The sequence below is a fragment of the Pan paniscus genome, chromosome 3 (genome assembly GCF_029289425.2).
Source record: "Pan paniscus chromosome 3, NHGRI_mPanPan1-v2.0_pri, whole genome shotgun sequence".
NCBI lineage: Eukaryota > Metazoa > Chordata > Mammalia > Primates > Hominidae > Pan > Pan paniscus.
The window spans coordinates 72,840,537-72,868,421 of NC_073252.2; the positions used below are offsets into that span (position 1 = coordinate 72,840,537).

The 27,885-nt window shown below is 42.9% G+C and overlaps 1 protein-coding gene across 6 annotated transcripts; it reads right to left on the minus strand.

The window, feature by feature from the left end:
* Positions 1 to 27,885, minus strand: REST (RE1 silencing transcription factor). Of its 6 annotated transcripts, none has more exons than XM_034958759.3 (4): positions 27,522 to 27,885; positions 24,217 to 25,123; positions 15,964 to 16,047; positions 1 to 6,004 (listed from the first exon to the last, which is right to left on the minus strand). In XM_034958759.3, the coding sequence occupies exons 2-4, from the start codon at positions 25,112 to 25,114 to the stop codon at positions 3,693 to 3,695; spliced, it is 3,294 nt and encodes a 1,097-aa protein (XP_034814650.2). In that variant the 5' UTR covers positions 25,115 to 25,123; positions 27,522 to 27,885; the 3' UTR covers positions 1 to 3,692. The 6 variants fall into 6 exon arrangements, with proteins under 6 accessions (XP_034814650.2, XP_003806544.3, XP_008952723.3 ...); XM_003806496.5 differs by lacking the exon at positions 27,522 to 27,885 and adding an exon at positions 26,696 to 26,845; XM_008954475.4 differs by lacking the exon at positions 27,522 to 27,885 and adding an exon at positions 26,519 to 26,647.

A 27,885-nucleotide genomic window follows, 5' to 3' on the forward strand; every position in this document is an offset into this window, starting at 1 on the left:
TGGTTTTTAAAACTTTATTTCAACATAACTATGCTTACAGAAATACACTCATATTGGTTAATAGAATGCAATTTAAGTTTAACTTATCCTACATAATTTGGACCAAAAATTTGGTACATGGTTTAGGATTTTAAAAAAGGATTTGCAATCTGGTTTATTTTTATCTATTACAAATGTATAAAAGATCTTCCATCAAATGCTGCTAAAGAAGGCAGCAAGAACCTTGAGAAATTTACCTTTGGTTTGCCTCAGAAAAATAACACATATTGCACTGCGTAAGTTTATAAAATTGGTGCAACAAAACATTGTTGTAATGTTTCAATGCCAGTTTAGAAAGTTCAATAACTAATGGATATGGAAGGGACTGGGAGGAAACCTATGTACACATGTGAAACTGTAAAAGCTATCTGATTTAGTTAATATTGCATGTAGATTGTAAATCTACACAAACCAAGATTCAGATAATTTCTTCAATCTGAATTAACACTATCTGTTCACTTCATCTGCTGAGGTCAACCAGGAAACTAGGAACACCAGCTGTAAGTTTTTCTGACTTATGTAAAAAAGAAACTTAACTTTCTTCCTCAGCTTATCAGTCCAGAAGTGACAGTATACTACAGGCAAGGTATTCCTTCCATTGTCAACATTCATAGGGTGACATGCAATGAGGTCTACTTGGGTTTTAATTTGTATCAGCACTCATATGCAAAACAGTCTCCAAAGTTAATTACCACATGACTTTAGAAGTGACTCTAAAAAATAAAATGGCCCTTCTTAGAAGACTAGAGCAAAAGATCCAGCCATAGTTATAAGCCTTATTAAAAAAAAAAAAAATGCAGCCCTTTGTGAATTACACAACTAAAAAAAAAAGTAGCCCCAGAATAAGAAGCAGCTCTGAAAAGAGGAAAAAATATAACTTAAAATATCTTGAAAACCAATGTGAATACAGGTTCAAAAGATAGTTAAGAGATTCATTTTCATAAGACTACCTAAGATTAAGGCTTATAATATATGCTAGTATTTCAAGTTTATCACTAATTACTAAACATCAATTTACAAATAACATGTTCAATTTTTGTTCTTTTATCCAAAGGGAAAATTCTAGGCTAAATTCTATCCAGTGTGGGGGAGGGGGACTAGAAAATAAAAAAGTTTCAAACAGTTCCATGCAAACATCACATTTTTCAAATGGAAGAACTTCCAACTGGACCAGAAGTTCATACTGCTAATGTACTTTTCATCGAAACAATTTTTAGTAAGTACAAATACATGGCATTAAGGTTCAGAACCTAATATAGGCCTGACAATCAAGTCCTTATTTTCTGGAGGAAGGCCTGAAGTCCAATCAATTTCCAGTAACAATGTTTTTACAAATCAATTTAATAATAAGGGGTTTTAATTTCCTTCATGTTTTTGTTTTTAGCATTCTAGTCTCAAGACTAGATTAGAAGTTAGCTCAATTCCCCAAAAGGCAAATGGTTTTTCTTTGCAGTATGAAAGAATCCACAAAAAAACCTCTTCCCCAAACTAATTCCTAATAACCAATCTGTGCTTAAGATGTATCTTTTTCTATACAATGTAAACGGTAACTTAGGTAAAATGTACCCATGAACATTAAAACTAGTCATTAGAAAGACTTAACTAGCTTCATAATTTAAGTTTTAAAACATAAATATTTGCAGCTTGATCTTCTGTTGACAATGATTGTCGGAGCCTAGAATTCAACATTTACAATGTCCATTCATGCACACAAAACACATACCATTATCACACAACTTACTCCTCATGTCTTAAGAGAAGAATCTTCTGCTTCTTTAAATCTTTGGCCTCCCAGTCAATGCCATGTTCAAACAACTTTTAACTCAAACTTCACTCTCAGATTTTTAACAAGCTTTCCACCCACACGTTATTAATGCTTTTCCTAATCTTTCATGTTGTACTGCCAAATCTGAAACCTGCCTCAAAGAGATCATCAGATTTTTAAAAAATGAAATATAAAGTGGTTATTTCAAAACGGAGTATGGGAGGTCAGAATTCAAGATTCCCTAATGGGATCATATTTTATTTTACTGCAATGAATGACTGCTATCAGTAAGAAAAATCCTCTATTGGATTCTTTCACACTCTTTGGCAACTGGCCAAAGAACCTACAAAAATGTTTTGGAGTACATGCCCTTTTTCATACAAAGTGCCCTCATAGGAACACCAGGATAGCTGCAATTCGAGGCCTCACCTATAGAAAGAGGCTATCACACAGACAGCCAGGACACCCACCAGTTTGTGGAGATCCCTGAGAAAGTATGGTTTTAAAAAATCTGGACTGTACTTGTTTCACCAGCCTTTTTCACTGTATAGGAAAGTTGCAGCTGGTCTACCAGCACTCATACTACCTTTCTTATTCTAGGTTTGCCGCGTAATAGCTATGGCTTTGGAATCTCCCAAGTGATATTCTATAAAACTTGAAGGAATAATTATATCTCCTAATTCCAGGTTTGTAGTTTCCAAATATCACTTACAGTTCTCTTTATTGTAAAGTAGCCATATGAACACCAACCATCTATGAGAAAAGGTTCTCCTCAAACATTTAACACTCTACAATTAGGAATTAGCTGTACCAAAACACATGAAAAAAAAAACTGATGGTTGGTATTTGAGATAAAAATTTGTTCGATATGCAACCTAGTGGTTTATTTATTGCAAAATCAAAACTGATAGCTGTGAATTTACTACATCCATTCGAAATAAATAAGTTATATGAAATACAGATTCTGGCATAGATATAAGATGTAAAAATCAAAATCAATAGATTGAACCTGCATATTTCATTTGCTCACAAACTTGCACACACTATTATTCTGCAAAATAGACAACTGCAGCAAAGAAAAAGAAAACTGCCCTTTTGCAAACAAGTCTAAAAGCATCCCTCCAAAGACGCCAAACAAAATAAACATGCATATATATACGTATAAAGTGTTACTGTTCAACACAAATGCTATTTCTAGGAAAAATTTAACTGCATAGGCAAAAAAACATAAACAGAAACCAAAAGAAAAAAAAATGTGCAACATCTTAAGCCATTAAAGCACCAAAATAAAAAACACACCAAAATCACTGTTTTTATGACGATTAACATACACAAATAAAAAATATTGATCAAAACTCAGGAAGTAAATACTTGGACTGATAGAATGTCTATTGCTGGGGGAATTTTTCTTCAATTTAAATGTCTTCTCATTTCTAAAAAAAAAAAAATCTTAAAGTGCTAACTTTATATAAAGCAGGCAAATTCTTCAAGTAATTTGCTATTAAGTAAGCCAATTTTTTATAGATCTCAATAAAAAACGAAGAATAAACTAAAGTGAAACAGGAAGATAAGACATGGAGAAAAAAATGACAAGTTGTAGCTGGACAAAGCAATAAAATGCTGTTATACCATCTTAGCCTTCTAATTTCAATTAAACACATAAGCTAACAGGTATCTGCTGGTTTAGTACACTAACTCTCTTAGATTTACTAAAATTTACACAGCAATCAACAGGTATACATAAAAAGTCCTAAGGAAAAGAATGCCACTTAAAAATCAACATCAGATACTAATTAAAGCAATCTTAAAAGGTTGTCTGCTATTATAAATGAATATAAAATGTAATATACCTTACAAACTAAGAACTGAAACCTTGTTCAAAGTTTCATTACTCCTGCCCTTGAGCTGCTTCTTCAAGATAGTACACATTAACCAAATGGCGATTGAGGTGTTTGCTGTAATCTTTTCCCTTTCTGAAAGAACGATCACAGAAGATACAAACAAAATCTCCCTTAGCCGCTTTGACTGCCAAGGCTTCCTTTGCATTTTTTCTGCTAGATTCTTGTGGAACTGGCCGAGCCCCATGCAATCCAGAATCATCACTACCCTCTGACATGTTGTCACTTAGGTCACTTCCTTCATGGCTGTGGATGCCTTCATCTTCATCAATTTCCTGAGACTCATTTGCTGCCATTGTAGCAGGAGGTGATGCCAGTGCAGTTTTGGACACTGCTTCACGTTCTTCTACAGCTGAAGGGGGAAGCATTGGTGAAACTGGTTCTTCAACTGTTGAATTTATACCAGTGAGATTCTCTCTTGTGTTCTGATCAGTGTCCATTTTCATTTCACAAACTATACTGTCAGTCTGATGTTTACCATTTAAAGTCTCACCCTCTGGCGTATTCAAGTTTTGTCCAGAGGATGAAATATGGGTAGATTCGTTGATATTAGCAGCAAGACCAGGTAGGCTCTCATCTGCCTCTTCTGCTCCTACTTTCTGAAGAGGGGCTTCTTTATTTCCTTCACCTGTGTTGAGTAATTTTTGGTCTCCTGATGCCTCTTCTCTTAAATTTTCCTTTGGCAGTGGTGGTGATGGTGGTGAGAGATCCTCTGTGCTTACACTTTCCTTTAGAAGCCAGATATCTTTAACAGGCACTAAGCCAACTTCAATAAGGACTTGCTCCTTCCGTGCCCTTTCACTCTGCATGTTAGACTTTTCCTTTTTATCTTTTCGGAGAGGAGGCTTTTTGGAAATTGGCTCCATGTGAAGGGGAGGCTCTCTGGGAGGAGGTGGCTCCCTCTGAGCAGGCTCCTTCTGAACCACCCCCATGGGAGGAGACAACTCCATCTGAACAGGCTCCTTCTGGACCACCTCTATGGGAGGAGACAGCTCTATCTGAACAGGTTCCTTCTGGACCACCTCCATGGGAGGAGACAGCTCTATCTGAACAGGCTCCTTCTGGACCACCTCCATGGGAGGAGACAGCTCCATCTGAACAGGCTCCTTCTGGACCACCTGCATGGGAGCAGATTCTACCTGGGCAACCTCCATCTGAGCAGGTTCCATGGGAGCAGACCCCATTTGGGCAACCTCCGTCTGAGCAGTCTCCATGGGAGGAGGCAGCTCCATGTGAGCAGGTACCATTTGGGCACCCACCATCTGAGCAGGCTCCACGGGAGGCAGCAGCTCCTTCTGAGCAGGCCCCTCCTGAACCACCTCCATCTGAACAGGCTCGTCATGAGCAGGCCGTATCTGGGCACCCTCCATCTGAGCAGGCTCCATGGGAGGTGGCGGCTCCACCTGAACGGGCCCCTTCTGAACCGCCTCTGTGGGAGCAGGCCCCATCTGAGGAGGGTTCATCTGAGCAGATCCCTTCTCAACAGGTTCCTTCTGAGGAGGCTTACTGCTTTTCTTACTTGATTTATTTTTCAGAGTTTTCTTCTTTGTACTTTTTTTCATGCAAGTATTTTGCTTTTTATTCTCCTCCACTTTGCTGTCACCCTTTGGCACTTCCTGACTATTATTTTTGGATTTGCTTTCTACCTTCTTTTTCTTTTTTGTTGAAGATTCCTCATCATTCACAGGACCATGTAAAGAATGGGTGTCAACTTCCAGCTTCCTTTTGCTTTTCTTAGTTTTACTGAATTTTTCTGAATTGCTTCCTGTATGCACATCCATCTCTTTCATCTCTGTTACTGATTTTCGAGTTCTGGTAGTCACCTGGATCACTGACACATTATTAGAAGGCTTTTTCTCTTTTGAGACATCTCTTTTCTCTGCTTTGACGGACTTTTCGTTTTTCTTTCCAGCCACATCCCCTTTTATTTTTGTTTGTTCTATTTCTGTTTTTTCATTGGTAATATTATCAGGCAAGTCAGCCTCTCGTTTTTTGGTTTTCTTTAGTTTCACTTTTGAGACATCCATTGTTTTATTAGGACAAGTAGGATGCTTAGATTTGAAGTGATACTGTAGATTACACTTCTTGGAAGCTGCATAGTCACATACAGGGCAATTGAACTGCCGTGGGTTCACATGTAGCTCTACATGTTTTTTGAAGTTGCTTCTATCTGCTGTTTTGTAATCACAGTGTGGGCAATTAAGAGGTTTAGGCCCATTGTGAACCTGTCTTGCATGGCGGGTTACTTCATGTTGATTAGAGGCCACATAACTGCACTGATCACATTTAAATGGCTTCTCACCTGAAGGCAAATCAAAAGTATGAGAGAAGACATAGATTAAGACAAATTCAAGATTAAAATATAAAGAACTGTATATGTAAAGTAACAACAAAGACTATTTAAAATGCTGTATCATGCACCTTACATTTACCATATTTATTTGTATAACATTTCTCTATCCCTTGACATTGATTCTCAAAAGAGAGGAATAAATCTCAGTTAACCACAAGCTTCAAAAAAGTGCAAGTTAGAGTCCTCAAGCACTACTAAAGAACAGAGGTTCTTTAAGACATACACATATTGGCAAAGTTCAATTGGGCTCTGGATGTTAATTTGGGGGAAAATTATCAACTTAAAAATTTTTTTGTGTGTTTAGTTAAATGCCTAATGGAGTAGAAAATAAAATTCTGGCCAGGTGCAGTGGCTCACGACTATAACCTCAACTCTCTGGGAGGCCATGGCAGAAGGACTGCTTGAGCCCAGGAATTAGAGAACAACCTGAGCAAAATAAATAAAAACAAAATTAACTTTGGGAGGCCAAGGTGGGCGGATACCTTGAGGCCAGGAGTTTGAAACCAGCCTGGCCAACATGGTGAAACCCCATCTCTACTAAAAATACAAAAAAAATTAGCTGGGCGTGGTGTTGCACACCAGTAATCCCACCTACTCAGGAGGCTGAGACATGAGAATTGCTTTAACCCAGGAGGCAGAGGTTGCAGTGAGCTGAGATCGCACTACTTCACTCCAGCCTAGGTGACAGCGAGACTGTGTCTCAAAGAAAAAAAAAAAAAAAAATTAGCCAGGCATAGTGGAGTGCACCTGTAGTCCTAGCTACTCGGGAGGCAAAGGCGGGAGGACCGCTTAAGCCCAGGAATTTGAAGTAGCAGTGAGTTGTGAATGTGCTACTGAACTCCAACCTGGGCAACAGAGCAAGGCGCTGTCTCAAAAATAAATCAATACATAAAATTCCCAGCCAGGCGCGGTAGCTCACACCTGTAAATCCCAGCACTTTGGGAGGCCAAGGCAGGTGGATCACCTGAGGTCAGGAGTTCAAGGCAAGCCTGGCCAACATAGTAAAACCCCATCTCTACTAAAAATACAAAAAAATTTAGCTGGGCGTGGTGTTGCATGCCAGTAATCCCACCTACTAGGGAGGCTGAGACACGAGAATTGCTTTAACTCAGGAGGCGGAGGTTGCAGTCAGCTGAGATCCCACCACTTCACTTCAGCCTGGGCGACAGTAAGACTCTGTCTCACAAAAAAAAAAAAAAAAAAAAATTAGCCAGGCATGGTGGAGTGCACCTGCAGTCCCAGCTACTTGGGAGGCAAAGGTGGGAGGACCACTTAAGCCCAGGAATCTGAAGTAGTATGGAGTTGTGAATGTGTTACTGTACTCCAACCTGGGCAACAGGGCAAGGCCCTGTCTCAAAAATACATCAATAAATAAAATTCCTAGCCAGGTATGGTGGCTCACACCTGTAATCCCAGCACTTTGGGAGGCGAAGGCAGTGGATCACCTGAGGTCAGGAGTTCAAGACCAGCCTGGCCAACATGGTGAAACCCTGTTTCTACTAAAAATACGAAAAATTAGCCGGGTGTAGTGGCAGATGCCTGTAATCCCAGCTACTCGGGAGGCTGAAGAAGGAGAATTGCTTGAACCCAGAAGGCGAGATTACAGTGAGCCAAGATCGCACCACTGCACTACAGCCTGGGCGACAAGAGCGAAACTTCGTCTCAAAAATAAATAAAAATAAAATAAAATTCCCATACTCCCTCCACCCTAAATTTCTTATGGTAAATCTTAAGAAAAATATCTTTCACTCTGGGTGATACTCCCAGATCCTAGGTGCAAAAGTTTTGAAATTCTGCTTTAGCCTGAGCAAAGGCTTTTTCTTGAAATTTAATCCTTCTGTCCGTCATGGCAAGAGCTGAGTAAATTTTCACTTAGCAAACTTCCTGTGCTAGCATTGCTATTTTAAAGCAAAAATATAGGCCAAGGTAATTATTCAGAAAACTTTCTTGATTTTCCCCCCACCTTTCTATAAAATACGTAAAGGAACTAGGTAATGAGAAGTGGCACACAAATAGATATGGTATGTAAAATAAGCAAAGTCACAATCACTGATACATAAAAAACCAGAACCCCCACCCCCAAATTAAAGGCATAAGAGTAATACATTCTACCTGAATACATACCCATCTAGATCACACTCTAGTAAATATTACCAAATGGTATCCATACCCCACTGGTCCAATGGAATGCATAGTAGAAAAATGGAAATTGACATTTATGAAAATTCATCTCAAACATTCTCAAATTCATATCAAATCGTACTAAAATTTTTCATAAAGCAAAACTCAGACATTAGGTAAAACCATGTAGATGTTAAGTTTTACATGATTAGAAAATGCCTGGTGATAAAATAATCACCTTATCCAGGTAGTCAAATTAGATATTCAGCTGACTGGACAATTCTTCTCCATGTTGGTCTACTAACGGATTTACAAATATGCAAGTTTCTACAACATGCTACATTACTCTATACCTGGTTCTCTCCAGTGAATGATTTAAATGGAGACAAACATTTTAACATACGTGGACATAGAATGTAGAAAGATAGGTAGCATAAGGCCTAAGAACTTCTAGATAGAGCTAGACCGTCTGGGAGATAAAACATGAGCTCTGCAAGTTGCTCACTCTGAGACTTTGAGCAAAGTCCTGAAACCTCTCTAGAGTTCAATTTCTTTTTTTTTTTTTTTCTTGAGATGGAGTTTCACTCTTGTTGCCCAGTCTGGAGTGCAATGGCGCGATCTCGGCTCACTGCAACCTCCGCCTCCCAGGTTCAAGCGATTCTCCTGCCTCACCTTCCCTAGTAGCTGGGATTACAGGCATGTGCCACTAAGCCTGGCTAATTTTGTATTTTTAGTAGAGACGGGATTTCTCCATGTTGATCTGGCTGGTCTCGAACTCCTGATCTCAGGTGATCCACCCTCCTCGGCCTCCCAAAGTGCTGGGATTACAGGCGTGAGCCACCGCGCCCGGCCTCAATTTCATCTATAAAATACTCTCTAAGTGTTGTGAGCTATAAATAATCTAATCTATGTAAAGTCCTTAACATGGAGCAGACAGCAAGAACTCAAAATGTGTTACCTATAATTGTTCACTTTTGGAACCAACTGGTAACTTTGAGTATGGATAAATAAAAGGGAAGACTCAGCCGGGCGCGGTGGGTCACGCCTGTAATCCCAAAACTTTGGGAGGCATTTTTGTAAAAATATAAAATTTGGGGAGGCATTTTGTAAAAATACAAAAAAATTAGCTAGGCGTGGTGACGCATGCCTATAGTCCCAGCTACTTGGGAGGCTGAGGCAGGAGAATCCCTTGAACCCGGGAGGCAGAGGGTGCAGTGAGCCAAGATCGCACTACTGTACTCCAGCCTGGGCAACAGAGCAAAACTCCATCTCAAAAAAATAAATAAATAAAAAAGGCTGGGCGCAGTGGCTCACGCCTGTAATCCCAGCACTTTGGGAAGCCGAGGCAGGCGAATCAAGAGGTCAGGAGTTGGAGACCAGGAGTTGGAGACCAGTCTGGCCAATATGGTGAAACCCCATCTCTACTAAAGATACAAAAACTTAGCCAGGCGTGGTGGTGCATGCCTGTAATCCCAGCTACTCGGGAGGCTGAGGCAGGAGAATCACTTGAACCCAGGAGGCGGAGGTTACAGTGAGCTGAAATCGTGCCATTGCACTCCAGCCTGGACGACAGGGTGAAACTCCATCTCAATCAATCGATCAATCAAGGGGAAGACTCTTACGTATCCTGTCTTTCCTACATTATGAGTAAATAGATAAGTGGAATTTATCTCTTCTCTTCATATTTACACACTAATAAAATAATTATAATTAAAATAGCACCATTTTATAACTCTAATGAATAAGGAGATCTATATAGCAAGTATGCATCAATCAAGGTACAAGGGTCCACCTAAGGAATGGTGAACGGAAAGGGAGGATGCAGAAATTTTCTGTTTAAAATTTGATGGCATGATTTATTTGCTCCGTTCTTTTTCTCCCGTAATTTTTACTTTATTGCCATTAAATCTTGCTTATATTAAAATATATTCATCAAGATTTTCTAATTAGTACCTACCTGAATATTAATTTTTGCCCTGTACAAACAATTTTAAATTCTTTTTCCCAATTCTAGTAACAGGTTTTCTTCTTTATAAATCTGCCAATTGTCTGTTTTATGCCTCCGAAATGAATTTATAGGTGTAAGCCAAGACAAAAGGGGAAAGAGTTCTGCAAGCTTTACACATATGCATCAAAAATATTCTTAGAAGAATGGCCAGGCATAGTGGTTCACACCCGCAAACCTAGCACTTTTGGGAGGATGAGGTGAGGAAGATTGCTTGAGCTAAGGAGGTTGAGACCAGTCTGGGCAACCTAGTGAGACCCTGTGTACAAAAAAATTTTTAAATTAGCCACATGTTGTAGCACAAGCCTACAGTGCCACCTACTCCAGAGGCTGAGGTGGGAGGATCGTTTGAGCCTAGGAGGTTAAAGCCGCAGTGAAAAATACACAAATACAAGCCTCTCAATTTTTAAGTTTTTAAATTAATTCCCTTAAAAATAAAAACAAAACAAAACAAAAACCAAGAGAGAATGGCAAAGAAATTTTTTTTTTTTTTTTTTTTTTGAGACTGAGTCTCGCTCAGCCGCCCAGGCTGGAGTGCAATGGCGCAATCTCGGCTCACTGCAACCACCGTCTCCCGGGTTCAAGTGATTCTCCTGTCTCAGCCTCCGGAGTAGCTGGGATTACAGGCACCCGCCATCATGCCAGGCTAATTTTTGTATTTTAGCAGAGATGGGGTACCACCATGTTGGCCAGCCTGGTCTTGAACTTCTGACCTCAGATGATCCGCTCACCGTGGTTTCCCAAAGCGCTAGGATTACAGGTGTGAACAACCGTGCACAGCCGGCAAAGAAAAGTTTTAAGTAAAAAGTAATGGCGGCATACAATACATTACCAGCAATAAAATGAAGTCCAATAACGCAACATGGATAAATCTCAAGAACATTTTATACAAGAATGTTCTAAAACTAGGCGCAGTGGCTCATGCCTGTACTCCTAGCACTTTGGTAGGGTGAGGCAAGTGGATCGCTTGAGCCCAGGAGTTCAAAACCAGCCTGGGCCAACATAGTAAGACTCCATCTCTACAAAAAAGAAAGAAAAAAAAAAACAGGCATGGTAGCGTACACCTGTGGTCCCAGCTACTTGGGAGGTTAAGGTGGCAGGACTGCCTGAGCCCAAGAGGTTTAGACAGCTGTAACTGCACCCACTGCACTCCACCCTGGGTGACAGAGTGAGATCCCACCTCAAACAAACAAATTCTATAATGTTCTTTGGTAGGAGACAGAATATCATCCAGGGGAAAGACTGGGTGGAAAGGGCAAGGTGTTTCTGAGCAGAAATATTCCATCTCTTGTTCTTGAGTGATAATCAAATAGGTGAAAGCATAGTCACTGAGCTGTACACTACAGACCTGTGCATTTTTAAATTTATAAATTATATCTCAATAAAATAGTTTTTAAAATTTATTCTACAAAGACTCTCAAGCCATCACAATATCTTTCAAACAATCCCAGCTATTTAAAATAGTCCCTTGGCACCAACGTTATCAATAGAAAAAAATAAAACATGTTTGTCTGGGCACAGTGACTCAAACCTGTAATCCCAACACTTTGGGAGGCTGAGACAAGAGAACTGCTTGAGGCCAGGAGTTTGAGGCCAGCCTGGGCAACACAGCAAGACCCAGTCTCCATAGAAAGAAATAGGATATTGGCCGGGTGTGGTGGCTCATGCCTGTACCTGTAATCCCAGCACTTTGGGAGGCTGAGGCAGGCGGATCATGAGGTCAGGAGATCGAGACTATCCTGGCTAACATGGTGAAACCCCGTCTCTACTAAAAACACAAAAAATTAGCCTGGCATGGTGGCACGAGCCTGTAGTCCCAGATACTAGGGAGGCTGAGGCAGGAGAATCGCTTGAACCTAGGAGGTGGAGGTTGCAGTGAGCGGAGGTCGCACCATTGCACTCCAGCCTGGGCGACAGCAAGACTCAGTCTCAATAAATAAATAAATACGATATTTAAATAAAAATAATAGTTCCAGCCAGGCGCGGTAACTCATGCCTGTAATTCCAGCACTTTGGGAGGCTGAGGTGGGTGGATCAACACCTCTACTAAAAATACAAAAATCAGCCAGGCATGGTGGCGGGCGCCTGTAATTTCAGCTACACAGGAGGCTGAGGAAGATTCTATAGCTTGAACCCGGGAGGTAGAAGTTGCAGTGAGCCGAGATCGCACCATTGTACTCTAGCTGGGTGACAAGAGCGAAACTGTCTCAAAAATAATAATAATAATAATAGTCCCCAATTAGGTGGAGCAGTGGCATGTGCCAGTAGACCTAGCTACTCAGGAGACTGAGGCAAGAGGATGGCTTGAGCCTAGGCATATGAAGTTGCAGTGAGGCATGATCGCATCACTGCATTCCAGCCTGTGCAGCAGAGTCCCCAACTCCAAAAACAACAACAACAAAATTACTTATTTGTGAGCTTGTATCCTATAATATGTAATCTGAAACTCAGTATCTTCGTAGTACTAAGATTGGAGACAGCAAATACTTGTTTTTACTATTCAGCATACATACAATAGCTAGTGGCTACTACTAGTTTTTAAGACACCATTAAAATACTTGATATACTGTAACAGCAAATACTAAAAATCATCTTTAAAATACAGCAGGCAAAACTCAAAACATTTTGCAAACCCAAATACAACTGTTTCAGTCAAAGATTATTAACTGGTGTAAAACACCATAAACATTTAAACAGTGACAAGACAAAGTATTACCAATTGACCAAAAGGATAAAAGTATGTAGTCATTCTAAATGCAGTGACCTAACATTGTATTAATGGGTCAACCACATGTGACTTTAAATGAGGCATATCATTTGCGAGAAAGATTATCAAGCATTTAAATTTAATTTCCAGTTTACAATACAATGGACAGGAGAAAAGCTAAATGACACCATGAGAAAACAAGTGGACATATCCAGAAGGAAGGACATTCTACAGGAAAAAAGGTCGTATTTTTTTCAATGCCCTACATTCCCCAACTGTAAAATGGGGATAATAGAACTCATGCAACATAAAATATTTATGAAGACTAAAACTAGTTAACTAATATAAAGCTCTTGGCCGGGAGCAGTGGCTCACGCCTGTAATCCCAGCACGTTGGGAGGCTGAGGCAGGCGGATCACCTGACATCAGGAGTTCGAGACCAGGCTGGTCAACATGGTGAAACCTCATCTCTACTAAAAATACAAAATTAGCTGGGTGTGCTGGCGCATGCCTGTAATCCCAGCTACTTGGGAGGTTGAGGCAGGAAAATCGCTTGAACCTGGGAGACGGAGGTTGCAGTGAGCTGCGATCACACCATTGTATTCCAGCCTGGGCAACAAGAGCGAAACTCCATCTCAGAAATAAAAAAAAAAAGTAATAATAATAATAATAATACAAAGCTCTCAAATATTTTACTAAAAAGCTAGTACAACTATCAACAGGACATGATGCTTACCTCCAAAGTCTGAGATTGCATCCACATTACCATCAGAGAATGAAACCAAAAAACACCCAAAAATAATAAAACCAGGTTTGTGGTTAAGTGGCACCACTCAATGGCTTAGATTTAGGAAAAAAACACTCAAAGTACATTAGCGTGACAAGCACGCAGGGTCAAGAAAGGCTAGCAAGTATACTATAGGACACCTTCATAGCTGTTCAAATAAATCAGAATCTGTGACATAATCAAGTCTTATTATCAAGTCTTGTTACTAACTCATGGCAGCAATGTCCAGTAGAAATATAATGCGTATCACACATGTAATCTTAAATTTTCTAGTAGTCATACCACAAAGGTAAAAAGGAAACAGTTAAAATTAATTTTATTACTTTTTAAAGCCAATGTATACAATAATTTTGCCATATGATCAACTTGAAAAATAAATATTTAACATTCTTTATTTTTTCTCTAACCTGCTTCAGAGAAAGATAGTCTTTTCTTCATACTGTTTGAAATCTGTGGCCGGGCGCGGTGGCTCACACCTGTAATCCCAGCACTTTGGGAGGCCAAGATGTGCAGACCATTTTAGGCCAGGAGTTCGAGACCAAGCTGACCAACATGGCGAAACCCCATCTCTACTAAAATTACAAAAATTAGCTGGGTATGGTGGCACATGCCTGTAATCCCAGCTACTGGGGAGGCTGAGGCATGAGAATTGCTTGAACCCAGGAGGCAGAGGTTGCAGTGAGCTGAGATCCACACCACTGCACTCTAGTCTGGGGGATACAGCAAGACTCTGTCTCAACAGAAAAAAAATAATAATAAAATAAAATTTTAAAAATCTGGTAAGTACATATTTTATAAGTATCAATTCAAACTACTAATGTTTCGAAAGCTTAATAGCCACATGTGGCTAGTGGCTACTCAACTGAATAGCACAGATCTAAGCTAATTATTAACTTAAGGGAGATGGGTCTACATAGGCTTTTGTAACAGCAAGATTTAAGATACTTTTCCCACAGGGATATACATTCTAAATCTGTATTCTAATTAGAAGTGGTAGTTCGGCCAGGCATGGTGGCTCATGACTGTAATCCCAGTACTTTGGGAGGCCAAAGTGGGTGGATCATGAGGTCAGGAGTTCGAGACCAGCCTGACCAACATGGTGAAACCCCGTCTCTACTAAAAATACAAGAATCAGCCGGGCGTGGTGGTGCGCACCTGTAATCCCAGCTATTCAGGAGGCTGAGGCAGGAGAATCGCTTGAACCCGGGAGGCGGAGGTTGCGGTGAGCTGAGATCGCACTACTGCACTCCAGCCTAGACGACAGAGCAAGACTCCGTCTCCAAAAAAAATATAAAAATAAAAAGTAAAAGTGGTAGTTCACCAAGAGTCAATCAGGGATACCCATTCAAGCAAGACCACCAATGCTAACATTACTTTTTAACTTGGCCACTTGAATACTTTGATAATAGGGATTTTTCGAAATAGAGTTTCGCTCTTGATGGCGTGATCTCGGCTTACAACCTCTGCCTCCTAAAGTTCAAGCAATTCTCTTGCCTCAGCCTACTGAGCAGCTGGGATTACAGGCATGCGCCACCACGCCTGGCTAATTTTGTATTTTTAGTAGAGACAGGATTTCTCCATGTTGGTCAAGCTAGTCTCAAACTCCCCGCCTCAGGTGATCCGCCCACGTTGGCCTCCCAAAGTGCTGGGATTTAGGGCGTAAGCCACCATGCTGGCCAACAGGGACTAATTCTGAGTGGTGATGGTGATTGTTTCAGTCACTGGAGTGGACGAATCTCTCATGTTATAGTCCTATACTCTTAATACAGCTTAATAAACTGGCATCCTAGATTGTCTATCATTTTCTTTTTCAAGCTAAACTTTTGCAGTCAGTCCTCAAAAGCTCGAACAAACCTTGAAACAGAACAAACCTTAATTTCAGGACCTGAGAAGCTAAGAAGGAATCCCTGACACTTGTCAACCACACATTGTGACTCTCAGCTTTATACTGTTAGGAGAAATATGAGAAGTAGGAGTTAAAAGATCAATCAGTCTTGGTCTACACTAGTTTAACTTTTGTTGGAGTCACGGAACGCTTCAAAGATTTGATAAGAATTAAGGCCCCTCCTCCCAGAAAAAGTGTACACAAAAATTCCATTTTCAGGAGGTCCACCTTTGGATTCCATGTTAGGAATCCCCAGATTGATGGAATACTGATTTTTAAATTCTGACTTCTAAATTATATTAAAAATAAATAATAAGTAAATGACTCGGTTACAAGTCTAAAAGAATTTCCTTAAAATGGTCATTTACTGAAAATGATAGAAAAGTTCCGATTTCTTACCAACCTGAATGAGTACGCATATGTCTAGTTAGATGAGTCTTCTGAGAACTTGAGTAAGGACAAAGTTCACATTTATATGGGCGTTCTCCTGCAAAATTTCAATAATATAAGAGTGTTTAAATGTCACGAAATAAGCCAAATACAATTCTCACTAACAATGCAACAATGTTCAGTGCTCAGCACATTTTAACAAGAATTTTTTTTTCCTATTTCTGGCAAAAAGATCAATTTATCATGTATTTAAAATGTAAGTTATTTATTTCAGAAACTATGACTACATTATTTTGGCTTTGCTGACAAGAAAACAACATTGACTTTCCGAATTCTCACAGCCCTTTTAATTTTCACAGTGATACTGCATGTTAATACATTAAGTAGTGATAAGTAAAAAACTATCTTGATAAGGTACAAAGCATTTTTGTTATATTAAGAATCACCTTTTAAAAAATCTACCTGAACTGTCTGATGCTATTAACGCCGGTTTTTGGGGGTTTTTTTTAACTTGTAAATGATGAATCTACTACCATTTGAAAGTGTTAGCTTAAAACAATACTTCTGAGTGAGAATGTAATTGCTTTATGCTAAAAATTTTCAAGTGGTAGAGTTCCAGACCAGCCTGGGCAACACAGCAATACCTCATTTCTAAAAATTTATTTTAAAAACTAGCCTGGGGCTGGGCACGGTGGCTCACGCCTGAAATCCCAGCACTTTGGGAGGCTGAGGCTGGTTGGTACGTGCCCGTTGTCCCAGCTACTCGGGAGGCTGAGTGAGACTTCGTCTCGTTTAAAAAAAAAAAAAAAATAGCCTGGGCTGAGCATGGGGATTGTGGCCCCTGACTGTAACCCCAACACTTTGGGAGGCCAAGACAGGCCCATCATTTGAGCCCAGGAGTTCAAGACTAGCCTGGGCAACATAGCAAGACCTCCTCTCTACAAAAAACAGAAAAATTAGCCAGGCGTGGTGGCGCATGCCTGTGGTCCCAGCTACTTGGGAGGCTGAGATGGGAGGATTGCTTGAGCCCAAGGACGAGGCTGGTGCGAGCCATGATTGTACCACCGTGCTCCAGCCTGGCTGAAAGTGAGACCCTGTAGTCTCACTTGGGAGGCTGAGGCGGGAGGATCACTTGAGCCCAGAGTTTGAGGCTGCAATGAGCTATGACGGCACCACTATACTCCAGCCTGGAGTACAGAGAGAGCCTGTCTCTAAAAATAAAAATAAAAAACACTAAGCTAAAAAGAAAAATTTAAGAGAAGGTCATCAATTTTCTTTTTATTGTTTTTTATGAGACAGGGTCTCGCTCTGTTGCCCAGACTGGAGTGTGGTGGCGTGAACGTAGCTTCTGCAGCCTGGACCTCCCGGGCTCAACAGATCCTCCCACTTCAGCCTCCTAAGTAGCTGGGACCATAGGCGTGTGCCACCAAGCCCAGCTAATTTTTTTTTTTTTTTTTGGTAGAGACCAGGTTTTGCCATGTTGCCCAGACTGGTCTCGAACTTCTGGGCTCAAGCAATCCACCTATATTGGCCTCCCAAAGTGCTGGGATTACAGGCATGAGCCACCATGCCCAACCAGTCATCAATTTTTAAAACAAATTATAAAAGCCACAGGGACTGAAGACTAGAGGCCAGTGATTTAATACTGAAGAATTTAAGACTCAAAGGTAGGAAACGTATATTCTTTTTAGACATGGCTGTCAACAACAAAACAAGCCTTTTTTTTTTTTTTTTTTTTTTTTTGAGACGGAGTCTCACTCTGTTGCCCATGCTGGAGTGCACTGGTGAGATCTCGGCTCACTGCAAGCTATGCCTCCTGGGTTCACACCATTCTCCTGCCTCAGCCTCCCGAGTAGCTGGGACTACAGGCACCCGCCACCATGCCCGGCTAATTTTTTGGTATTTTTAGCAGAGACTGGGTTTCACCTTGTTAGCCAGGATGGTCTCGATCTCCTGACCTCGTGATCCACTCACCTCAGCCTCCCAAAGTGCTGGGATTACAGGCATGAGCCGCCACACCCGGCAAAACAAGCTTTTTAAAAAAGGTATACAATTTGTTTTAATATAGTCTCCAAACACAAGATAATTATGACCTTGGTAAAGCTACTAAAACACTGTTTCCCCATCTGTAAAAGTAACAGAATCTTCATTTCCTGTAATTGCAAAAGCTTAAATAATACATGCAGAGCATTTAACACTGTATCTGGCACATAGTAAAGCCCTCAATAAATGTAAGCTATCAATTTCGTCTAAGACAGAAACAAATGTGTCTAATAAAATAAGGAAAAGGTGGTACACAGAAAAAAGAACAGGCCAGGCATGGTGGCTCATGCCTGTAATCCCAGCACTTTGAGAGGTAGGCGGATCATTTGAGCCCAGAAGGCCGAGGCTTCAGTGAGCCGTGACCACACCACTGCACTCCACACAGGGCAACAGAGCGAGACCCTGTCTTAAAACAAAAAACAAACAACAACAAAAAGAATGGTGATAGATGGGAAATGTGTTCCTCATAACTATTCTGCTGTAATTCGCTGGTAGCTACGTATTAGCTGTAAAGAGTTGGTAGCAACAGAATGCCTACCTTATGACCTGGAACAATTAAGATAGTTTTATGTTAATGGAATTCTGTAAAAAAAAGATTTACAAATAGCCAATAAACACATGAAAAGATGAACATTATCATTAGCCGTGAGGGAAATGCAAATCAAAACCACAAGGAGATGAAGACTTCATATCCACTAAGATAGCTGTAATCACAAAGACAGATGTTAACAGTATTATTGCTAAGGATGTGCTGAAATTGGAACCCTCACACATTGCTGGTGGGATTGTAAAATGGCATGGCTAATTTGGAAAACAGTTTGGCAATTACCCAAAATGTTGCTATTATACTGCCCCACAATCTCACGCTTAGATATATATCCAAAAGAAACAAAAACATACGTCCACACATAACTTAAACATGAATATTCATAGCAGCATTATTCAGACTGCTTATTATGATTCCACTTATGTGAAATATTCAGAACAGGCCAATATATAGTGAACTGCATATGTAAACTGTATCTCAATAAAGTTGGAAAAAATTAAATACCACTGCAGATAAACTTGAAGAATCAAAGATAATTTACTTTTAAATTCTTTTATTTTATTATTATTATTTTTTGAGACGCAGTCTCGCTCTGTCGCCCAGGCTGGAGTGCAGTGGCGCGATCTTGGCTCACTGCAACCTCTGTCTCTCGGGTTCAAGTGATTCTCCTGCCTCAGCCTCCCGAGAAGCTGGGACTACAGGCTAAGTTTTGTATTTTTAGTAGAGACAGGGTTTCACCATGCCAACCAGGCTGATCTCAAACTCCCAACCTCAGGTGATCTGCCTGCCTCCCAAGGTGCTGGGATTACAGGCATGAGCCATCTCGCCCAGCCTGCTTTTAAATTCTTTACAACAGATTACTTTATCTGTGTAATTCCACAAACTAGGCATAACTCTCCTCCAGAAAGCCTAGTTACCTACTGATTTTTCAGTTACACATACAGGCAAAAAGGTTTTCTTTAAAAGTAGATTTTGTGAACTAGTTAAATATCAAAACCACTAAACTAAAGAGGTCAACCAGAATGAAAGTCCCCAGCTCCCCCCAACCCTTTTGGTGGAGGTTGCAGTGAGTCGAGATTGCTGAACTTTAAATGCTACTTGTTTTGTTTGTTTTTGAGACAGAGTCTCACTCTGTCCCCCAGGCTGGAGTGCAGTTGCACAATCTCGACTCACTGCAACCTCCACCTCCCAGGTTCAAGCGATTCTCCTGCCTCATCCTCCCAAAGTGCTAGGATTACAGGCGTGAGCCATCATGGAACGGCTATAAATGATACTTGTATATGACCTTGGGAACATCACTTCAGCCTTTTAAATCTGAAGTTTTCCCCTGTGTAAACATGAACTATCATCACAGATGCTATTTTCCTCAATGGATTGTTCTGAAGATTAGCACAGAATAGAAGGGCACAAGAAACACAATTAAGCCCATTAAGTCAATCAGAAAACTCGGCTACTTACTAATGCAAGTGGAAATGAGAAGTAATTCCTGAACACTATCAATTTAAGTGATTCCTGTCTTTTCTCTCTCTACTGTTCCGCACCAGATGAGTTTATTTTCCATAATTTTCAGAACTATCCATTTAATACCAGAGATACTTTCAGAATTTACATAATCAAAATATTAACCTTCAATCTATACATCACCAAATTGTTTTAAAATGTAAAAAAGGCCAGGTTTGGTGGCTCACGCTTGTAATTCCAGCACCTTGAGAGGCCGAGGTCAGCTGATCACAAGGTCAGGAGGTCGAGACCAGCCTGGCCAACATGGTGAAACGCTGTCTCTACTAAAAATTTTTTTTTAAATTAGCTGGGCGTGGTGGCACGCACCTGTAATCCCAGCTCCTCGGGAGGCTGAGGCAGGAGAATCACTTAAGCCCTGGAGGCGGAGGTTGCAGTGAACAGAGATCACGCCATTGCACTCCAGCCTGAGCAACAGAGCAAGACTCCATCTCAAAAAAAATATATATACACACACACACACACACACACACACACACAAAACTGGCCAGGCGTGGTGGCTCACGCCTGTAATCTTTGGGAGGCCGCGGCGGGTGGATCACTTGAGGCCGGGAGTTCGAGACCAGCCTGGCCAACATGGAGAAACCCTGTCTCTACTAAAAATACAAAATTAGCAGGTGTGGTGGTGCATGCCTGGAATCCCAGCTACTCAGGAGGCTGAGGCAGGATAATTGCTTGTACCTGGGAGGCGGAGGTTGCAGTGAGCCGAGATTGCACCACTGCACTCCACCCTGGGCGACAAGAGTAAAACTCTGTCTCAAAAAAAAAAAAAAAAAGTAAAAAAAAAAAAATCAGAATGAAGGTAATACCGGGGAAAAATAAGCATTAAGACCAAATAAACCAGGCCACGCTTGGTGGCTCAGGCCTGTAATCCCAGCACTTCAGGAGGCTGAGGTGGGCAGACCACCTGAGGTCAGGAGTTCAAGACTAGCCTGGCCAACACGGTGAAACCACATCTCTACTGAAAATACAAAAATTAGCCGGGCATGGTGGAAGGCACCTGTAATCCCAGCCAAATGAATATGGTGTACTTATTTATGAGTTTAGTATATATGATGGCTGGGATTTAAGGTATTGTAGGTAAGGCTGGTTTAGTCTAACAGTCTGTCTAATTCAAACTGTCAAGTGATTAATGGGGTTGTGTCCCCAGGTAACTTTCATTTCCTACTCCATGTATTTTTGTAATGCTTGACCTTTACTTCTGAAATCGAATGGTTTCAAAGCATCGAGACAATCAATCACAGCTTATGACAAATTCCAAAGGGACTACAAATTCTTTTACTGGACTAAATTTTAAAGCATTCAACACATGAGCCATCCATCTGCTGGGGCTTAGCAATCCTGTAAGAGGTCACACTCTTGTAATAGAATTTCACCTGCAAGTTTTATTGTTTAAGCCTACCAGTTAATAGTTTTAAGTATCTGGGATATAAAAAATAAGTAAATAAAATAAATTTTTAAAAATTAAGTCGCTGGATACGGTGGCTCACACCCATAATCCCAGCACTTTGGGAGGCTAAGGGCAGATTACTTGAGCTCAGGAGTTACGGACCAACCTGGGCAACATGGCGAAACCCTGTCTCTACCATACAAATATCAGCCAGGTGTGGTGGCATGCGTCTGTGGTCCCAGCTACCTGGGGGACTGAGGCGAGAGGGTCACAAGTCCAGGAGGTCAAGGCTGCAGTGAGCAGTGATCTCACCACTGCACTCCAGGATGGGTGACAAAGTAAAACTATCTCAAAAAAAAAATGGGCCAGGCGCGGTGGCTCACGCCTGTAATCCCAGCACTTTGGGAGGCCGAGGCAGATCACGAGGTCAGGAGTTCGAGACTAGCCTGGCCAACATAGTGAAACCCCATCTCTACTAAAAAAACAAAAAATTAGCTAGGCATGGTGGTGGGCACCTATAATCCCAGCTAATGGGGAGGCTGAGGCATGAGAATCGCTTGAACCTGGGAGGTGGAGGTTGTAGTGAGCCGAGATCGCGTCACTGCACTCCAGCCTGGGGCACAGAGGGAGATCCTATCTCCAAAACAAAACAAAAATTAAGTCTACCACTCCACTTAAAGCAGCATCAATTCCCCTCCTCAGTGTCCCCTTTACCAGTGGGGTTCAGTCCTGGCAAGTGCCAACTCCTGTAAGAGGAGACCTGAGGCAAACAGCATCCCACACCCCCTATTCATTTGTGACCCCAAGAGTAGAGTACTGGATTATTCTCTATCCATTCATCAGGATCCAAATGTACGAATTCTTACCAGGAAAATGTAACAGAAATGTCCAAATGAGCTACCAACAGTTAAAAACATTTATTTGAAAAATGAGGCCCCTCAATTACAATATTTAAAACCCAATTTAAATTTTAAAAAATTAGGGTGTGGTAGGGCACATCTGTAGTCCCAGTTACTTTGGAGGTTGAGATGGGAGGACTGCCTGAACCCAGGAGGTAGAGGCTGTGGTGAGCTGTGATCACACCACTGCCTGGGCTCCAGGGTGAGACTCCATCTCAAATAAATCAATAAATGAATAAATAAATCCAATTAAAAAAACTACAGTGAACAGCAGCTGAATAAAACCCAATTTAAAAGTGAATGACTAGTGTGCACAGTGGCTCAGGCCTATAATCCCAACACTTGGGAAGACTGAGGCAGGAGGATCACTTGAGGCCAGGTGTTCAAGACCAGCCTGGGCAACATAGTGAGACCCCCCCATCTCCACAAAAAGAAATTAAAAAAAAAAAAAAAAAAAAAACAGTTTCGGCCGGGTGCGGTAGCCCACCCCTATAATCCCAGCAATTTAGGAGGCCAAAGTGGGTAGATCACCTGAGGTCAGGAGTTTGAGACCAGCCTGGCCAACATGGCAAAACCCCATCTCTACTAAAAATACAAAAATTAGCCAGGGGTGGCACTCACGCCTGTAATCCCAGCATTCTGGGAAGCTGAGGTGGGCGGATCACGAGGTCAGGAGTTCAAGACCAGCCTGGGCAACATGGTGAAACCCCGTCTCTACTAAAAATACAAAATCAGCTGGGTGTGGTGGTGGGCACCTATAGTCCCAGCTACTCGGGAGGCTGAGGCAGGAGAACTGCTTGAACCTGGGAGACAGAGGTTGCAGTGAGCCAAGACCATGCCACTGCACTCCAGCCTCGGCAACAGAGCCAGACTCCGTCTCAAAAAAAAAAAATTAGCCAGGCACGGTGGTGGGTGCCTGTAATCCCAGCTACTCGGGAGGCTGAGCCAGGGAGGCTGAGGCAAGATAATCACTTGATCCCTGAGGCAGAGGTTACACTGAGCTGAGATCTTGCCACTGCACTCCAGCCTGGGCGACAAAGCCAGACTGTCTCAAAAAAAAAAAAAAGTTTCAACTTTTTTTATACAGTTGCGCTTAGTATCAGTTCAAACATCCTAAACATAATTGTCTGAAAAATACATTTTCTACAAGTGTTTGCTTTCATAGGAAAATAGTTTCAATTGGTGATAATCCCACCCACCTTTTAAAAACTACCTTCTCACATTTCTTTTTTGTGGACAAAGACAAGTTGTTCCATTTAGGAACTCAATGCTATAAGTCAAATGTTTTAAAGTTTGAGGCTTTTGTTAAGTGGGCATGTGCAAGGTTAATCACTGAGTTTTCCTTTTTATATAAGCCCTCAATTTCTTTCAGAAACTACACTGCATCTTCAATGTGTTCACTGTCACAGAAATAAATACACAAACTTTTTTTTTTCTGTTTTCTTTTTGAGACGGGGGTCTTTCCACGTTTCCCAGACTGGTCTAGAACTTCTGGGCTCAGGCAGTCCTTCCGCCTCGGCCTCCCGAGGTGCTGGGATTACAGGCGTGAGCCACCATGCACGGCCAGTCTAACTTGCTGAAGGTAAATCCCAAGTTAGGATATGTACTTTAGTAAGACCACAGTAAGATCTCTTGGCTGTTCCTCTGTGCTTTACATGTAACTTCACATAATCCTCCCAACCTAGATATTGTTACTCCATGGAGAAATTTCTGAACAAAGAGGTTAAACAACTTGTGCAAGGTCACAAAGATAGCAAAATGGAACCTGGATTTGAACCAGAGTCCTTTTTCTCAAGCACTACTTAACTAACCACTCAAGTAACAATCAGAAAAGAGAACTGAACTTATGGACTAGAAAGCTTCTCTTACCTGTATGAGTTCTAACATGCTGAACATAATTGTTTTTTCTGTCTGAAAAATAGTTGCATTTTCCACATGTGTATACTTTCCTTGGAAAATGGTTTCTTAAATGTTTCCTCCAGTGATACTCGCTCACTGTTGTGTATGTGCAAATGATGCACTTGTAGACTCGCTCATTATCCCCAGCTCTGGTGTGGTGTTTCAGGTGTGCTGTATAGTGATCATATCGATTGGTATTGTAGCCGCAGCGGTCACAGCGAATGGGGCCCTTGGAGAAATCTCCCTCTTCTGCAGTGGAAGAGCCAGATTCCCTGGCTTTTGCCTGCTTCTCTGCACTCTCTTCCACAAAAAATTTCTTAGCACTGTGAACTCTGATGTGATGCACAAACTGTTCTTCAGATTCTGCTTCATATTGGCATGGCTTACAGCGAAAGGGTTTGGTCTTCGAGCTCTTGCCTTTGTCCTCCGCTCCAGGTGTTTCAGGGGGAAGATCTTTATTTGAACTGTAAATCTCTGGAGCACCTGATGCCTCAAATACAGGCTGAGGTTCTACGACGCTGAGTTCCAAACTTCTCAGTTCCATGTTTTCCAGTCCATGAGGTTCACCTTTTATTTCAGCAGACTCTTCAAGTCCTTCTCCTTCTTCACTATCTGAAAAGTTGTTATCCCCAACAGGCATCAGTTCTGCCATCTGTCTTTCTTCACCGACCAGGTAATCACAGCAGCTGCCATTTACCTCCCCAGTTAAGGCCACATTTGCCAGCATAATAAGCTGAGGTGCGGCCAGTTCAGCTTTGGAAAGGTCATGCAAGTCATACATGTCGTTAGTCAGGGCCATTCCAATGTTGCCACTGCTGGTAAACAGCCCTCCTCCTCCAGAAGACTGCCCCATTACCTGGGTGGCCATAACTGTATTCTGAATTAAAAACAAAACAAAACAAGAGCACCAGTTTAAACACTACTGTTACTGGCTTAAAACCACATCGCTGTAATTCTTCATAACTTAAAAATTTTCCAGTATGATCTTTATAACTCAGTAAACTTCATCGCCTATTAAAAACAAATCTTTAAAATAGTTAATTCCCAATAGTCTACTGCAATCACCAAAAAAAAATTTCTACTATCCCTATAAAACAATTCTACCAATTGTTTGCACAACTCATTCATCATTCAGCCACTGGCATGTGGTGCCTCCTCAAGCACTTTTAATTGTTCTGGTGGGGATAAAAAGTAACCTTCATTTTTACTGTTAAAATTATTTTAAAAATTCAAAACATGAGTAGTAAATTATTGTCCTCCCAACTCTTCCCCCCTTCAACAGTTCAATGGTCTGAATCAGAAAGCCCAGAAATCCACAAGCCATTCAGTGCATTTATTAAGTACACAAACACATCTGGAAAGTACAAGCCTGTAATAATTGTTCAACTTAATTGGATTTCGCATGAACTCAACTAACTCCAAAAGAATAAACTACTGTGAAAAAGTAGCAGTCAGTCCCTTAATTTTTCGACAACTCCACAGGCTTAAAAGAAAAAACATTTATGGACCCCTTTTCTTGTGAAAAAGGAAGTTTGATTTATTCAAAACTTCACAAATAAAAATTAATAAGCTTATTTTTCTGCAGGCTGAAGTTCCGCAACACTGAATTCCAAGCTTTTCAATACGAATAAAATCATCGTGCAACTCAACTCGACAATCAGCAACTTTCTTGCATTGTGCTTGACTTGGCCTACTTGCCTAGTGGAAGCCATTACAAGATCACCTTCTTCAAAACAAGTTGGGCTTTCTAAATGCTACGTTACTTCTCAATCTAAAAGGAAGTGTTCACTCGCAAATTAAAAAAAGTAAGAAGTTCTAAGAAAATAAAGTTAAACCGAAAATACAAAAAGTAACCCGCTTCACCCAAGTGTATAAACACAAACCGGTTTAGTTCTACGTACCAACAAAAGTTGGAAGCAAATGCCATCACAGAAAACAGAGGGCGAAGGCTGTCCCGGGGCTGAACAGCCCAAGCTATTGGGTAATTTGGCCCAACATCGACTTTTCTAATTGCTCCCTAACCCCTAACTGCCACCCCAAATGGAATTTTAACGATTGTTAGGAAGACCGTCCAGGCACAGCCCGAAAGCCCAACGTGCTGCACGAATTCCTCCGTGCTGCTGCCACCAGCGCCTGCCTCGGCGGCGGCATTCCTAACTGAAATAGGCATTCGGCCATTTTCTCAAAATACCAAACACAAAGCAGCTCTTTGCAAACTCGGGCGCTCTCGCTTCCTCTCGCCTCGGCCCGCTCACTGCACACATTTACACACCAACTCGCGGGAGTCGCCCCGACACTCGTCCAGAGCCTTTTCCTGCGCTCTCCAACACTAAAACGGGGGAGGGGATCAAGCTCCGGGCGCTGTTTGGCCGGAACCAGTCCTCCCCGAGTCCAGGCAGCCCCCTCCCCAGCCCTAGGGCCCCCGTCCCGGGAGAGGACGGAAAGTTACCGCGCAGCCGGCGTCCGGGCTTCTCCGACCGCCCCCGGGCCCCTCCGACCGCCCCGGGGCTCGCCCAACGCCCAGGGCCGGGGAGGCTCCGCGGGCGCCCTCGCGAGGCGTCGGGCTCCGAGCGCCGGAGGGGGCCCCCACGCGGGCCAGCCGCCACCCCCGCGCCCCGGAAGTTTGCGAACTTCACTCCCCCACGGCGCCCGGCAGGACGCGCGCCCCAGCCCCGCCAGCTCCAGCGGTCGGGTGGCCGGACGCGGGGGCCAGCGGCGCCGGACGGCCGAAGCGCAGAAATCGCTGTCCAGCCCCGCAGGCGGAACCGCCCGGGCCCCGGGGCTGACTCAACCCGCCCGGCCGCACTCAACGGCGCCTTCCGGCGACAGGGAGAGGCCCTGGGGGAGGGGGCCAGGAGAGCCGCGGGCCGGCGCGGGGCTGCAGTGGGACCCGGGGGCAGGAGGAGGAAGCAGAGGAAGTTTCAGGACTAGGGGCCCGAGCAGCTCCGCTCCTTGGCCTCAAAGGACCTGACTCGGTGGAGCGTCCGGGCCAGCGCGGAGGCGCCGTCCCAGCCTCCAGTGGGGAGGGGGTCCAGGCGACGCGCTGCTCCCAACAAACGCCCCCAGCCCCCGGGCGGCTGCTGTGTAACCCGATCCTGCTCGGCCGCCAGCCCCCGCCCGGCGGGGCCGCCACCGCCGGAGCCACAGTATCTGCAAATCAGCCCTGGACAGCGCCTGACTCCGCGTCCTTCCGCGCCCTCCCCCTCCCGCCACTGCCGCCGCCCGGGCGGCCCTCCCCCACCCTGACCGAGCCCCCAGCCCAGCGCCCCACTTACCGGCCTTCCTCGGTGAGGAGGGGCGGGCGACCCTGAGTCGCCGCTCCTTCTCCGACTACTTTTCTTTGTTGCTGGAGTTTCGGGGGAGAGGTGGGGGAGGGTGATAAAGTTGGGTGCTGGGGCCGTCGTGGACCAAGAAGGCCCAGAAGTGGGGCTGCAGAGGGTGCTCAGGCCTCCGGGCCTCGCCCTGCCGTCTCGGCTGCCGCAGCCGCCGCCGGGGTCTGGGGCCCCGGGCCTCGGCGGCGCTCGCTCCGCTGCTGCGCCGCGAGCTCGCGGCAGCCGCACATTCCAACACAGGACGCTGCGCCGCGCACCCAGTCCGCGCCGCCGCCGCCGCCGCCGCCGCCGCCACCGCCCGCGGGAC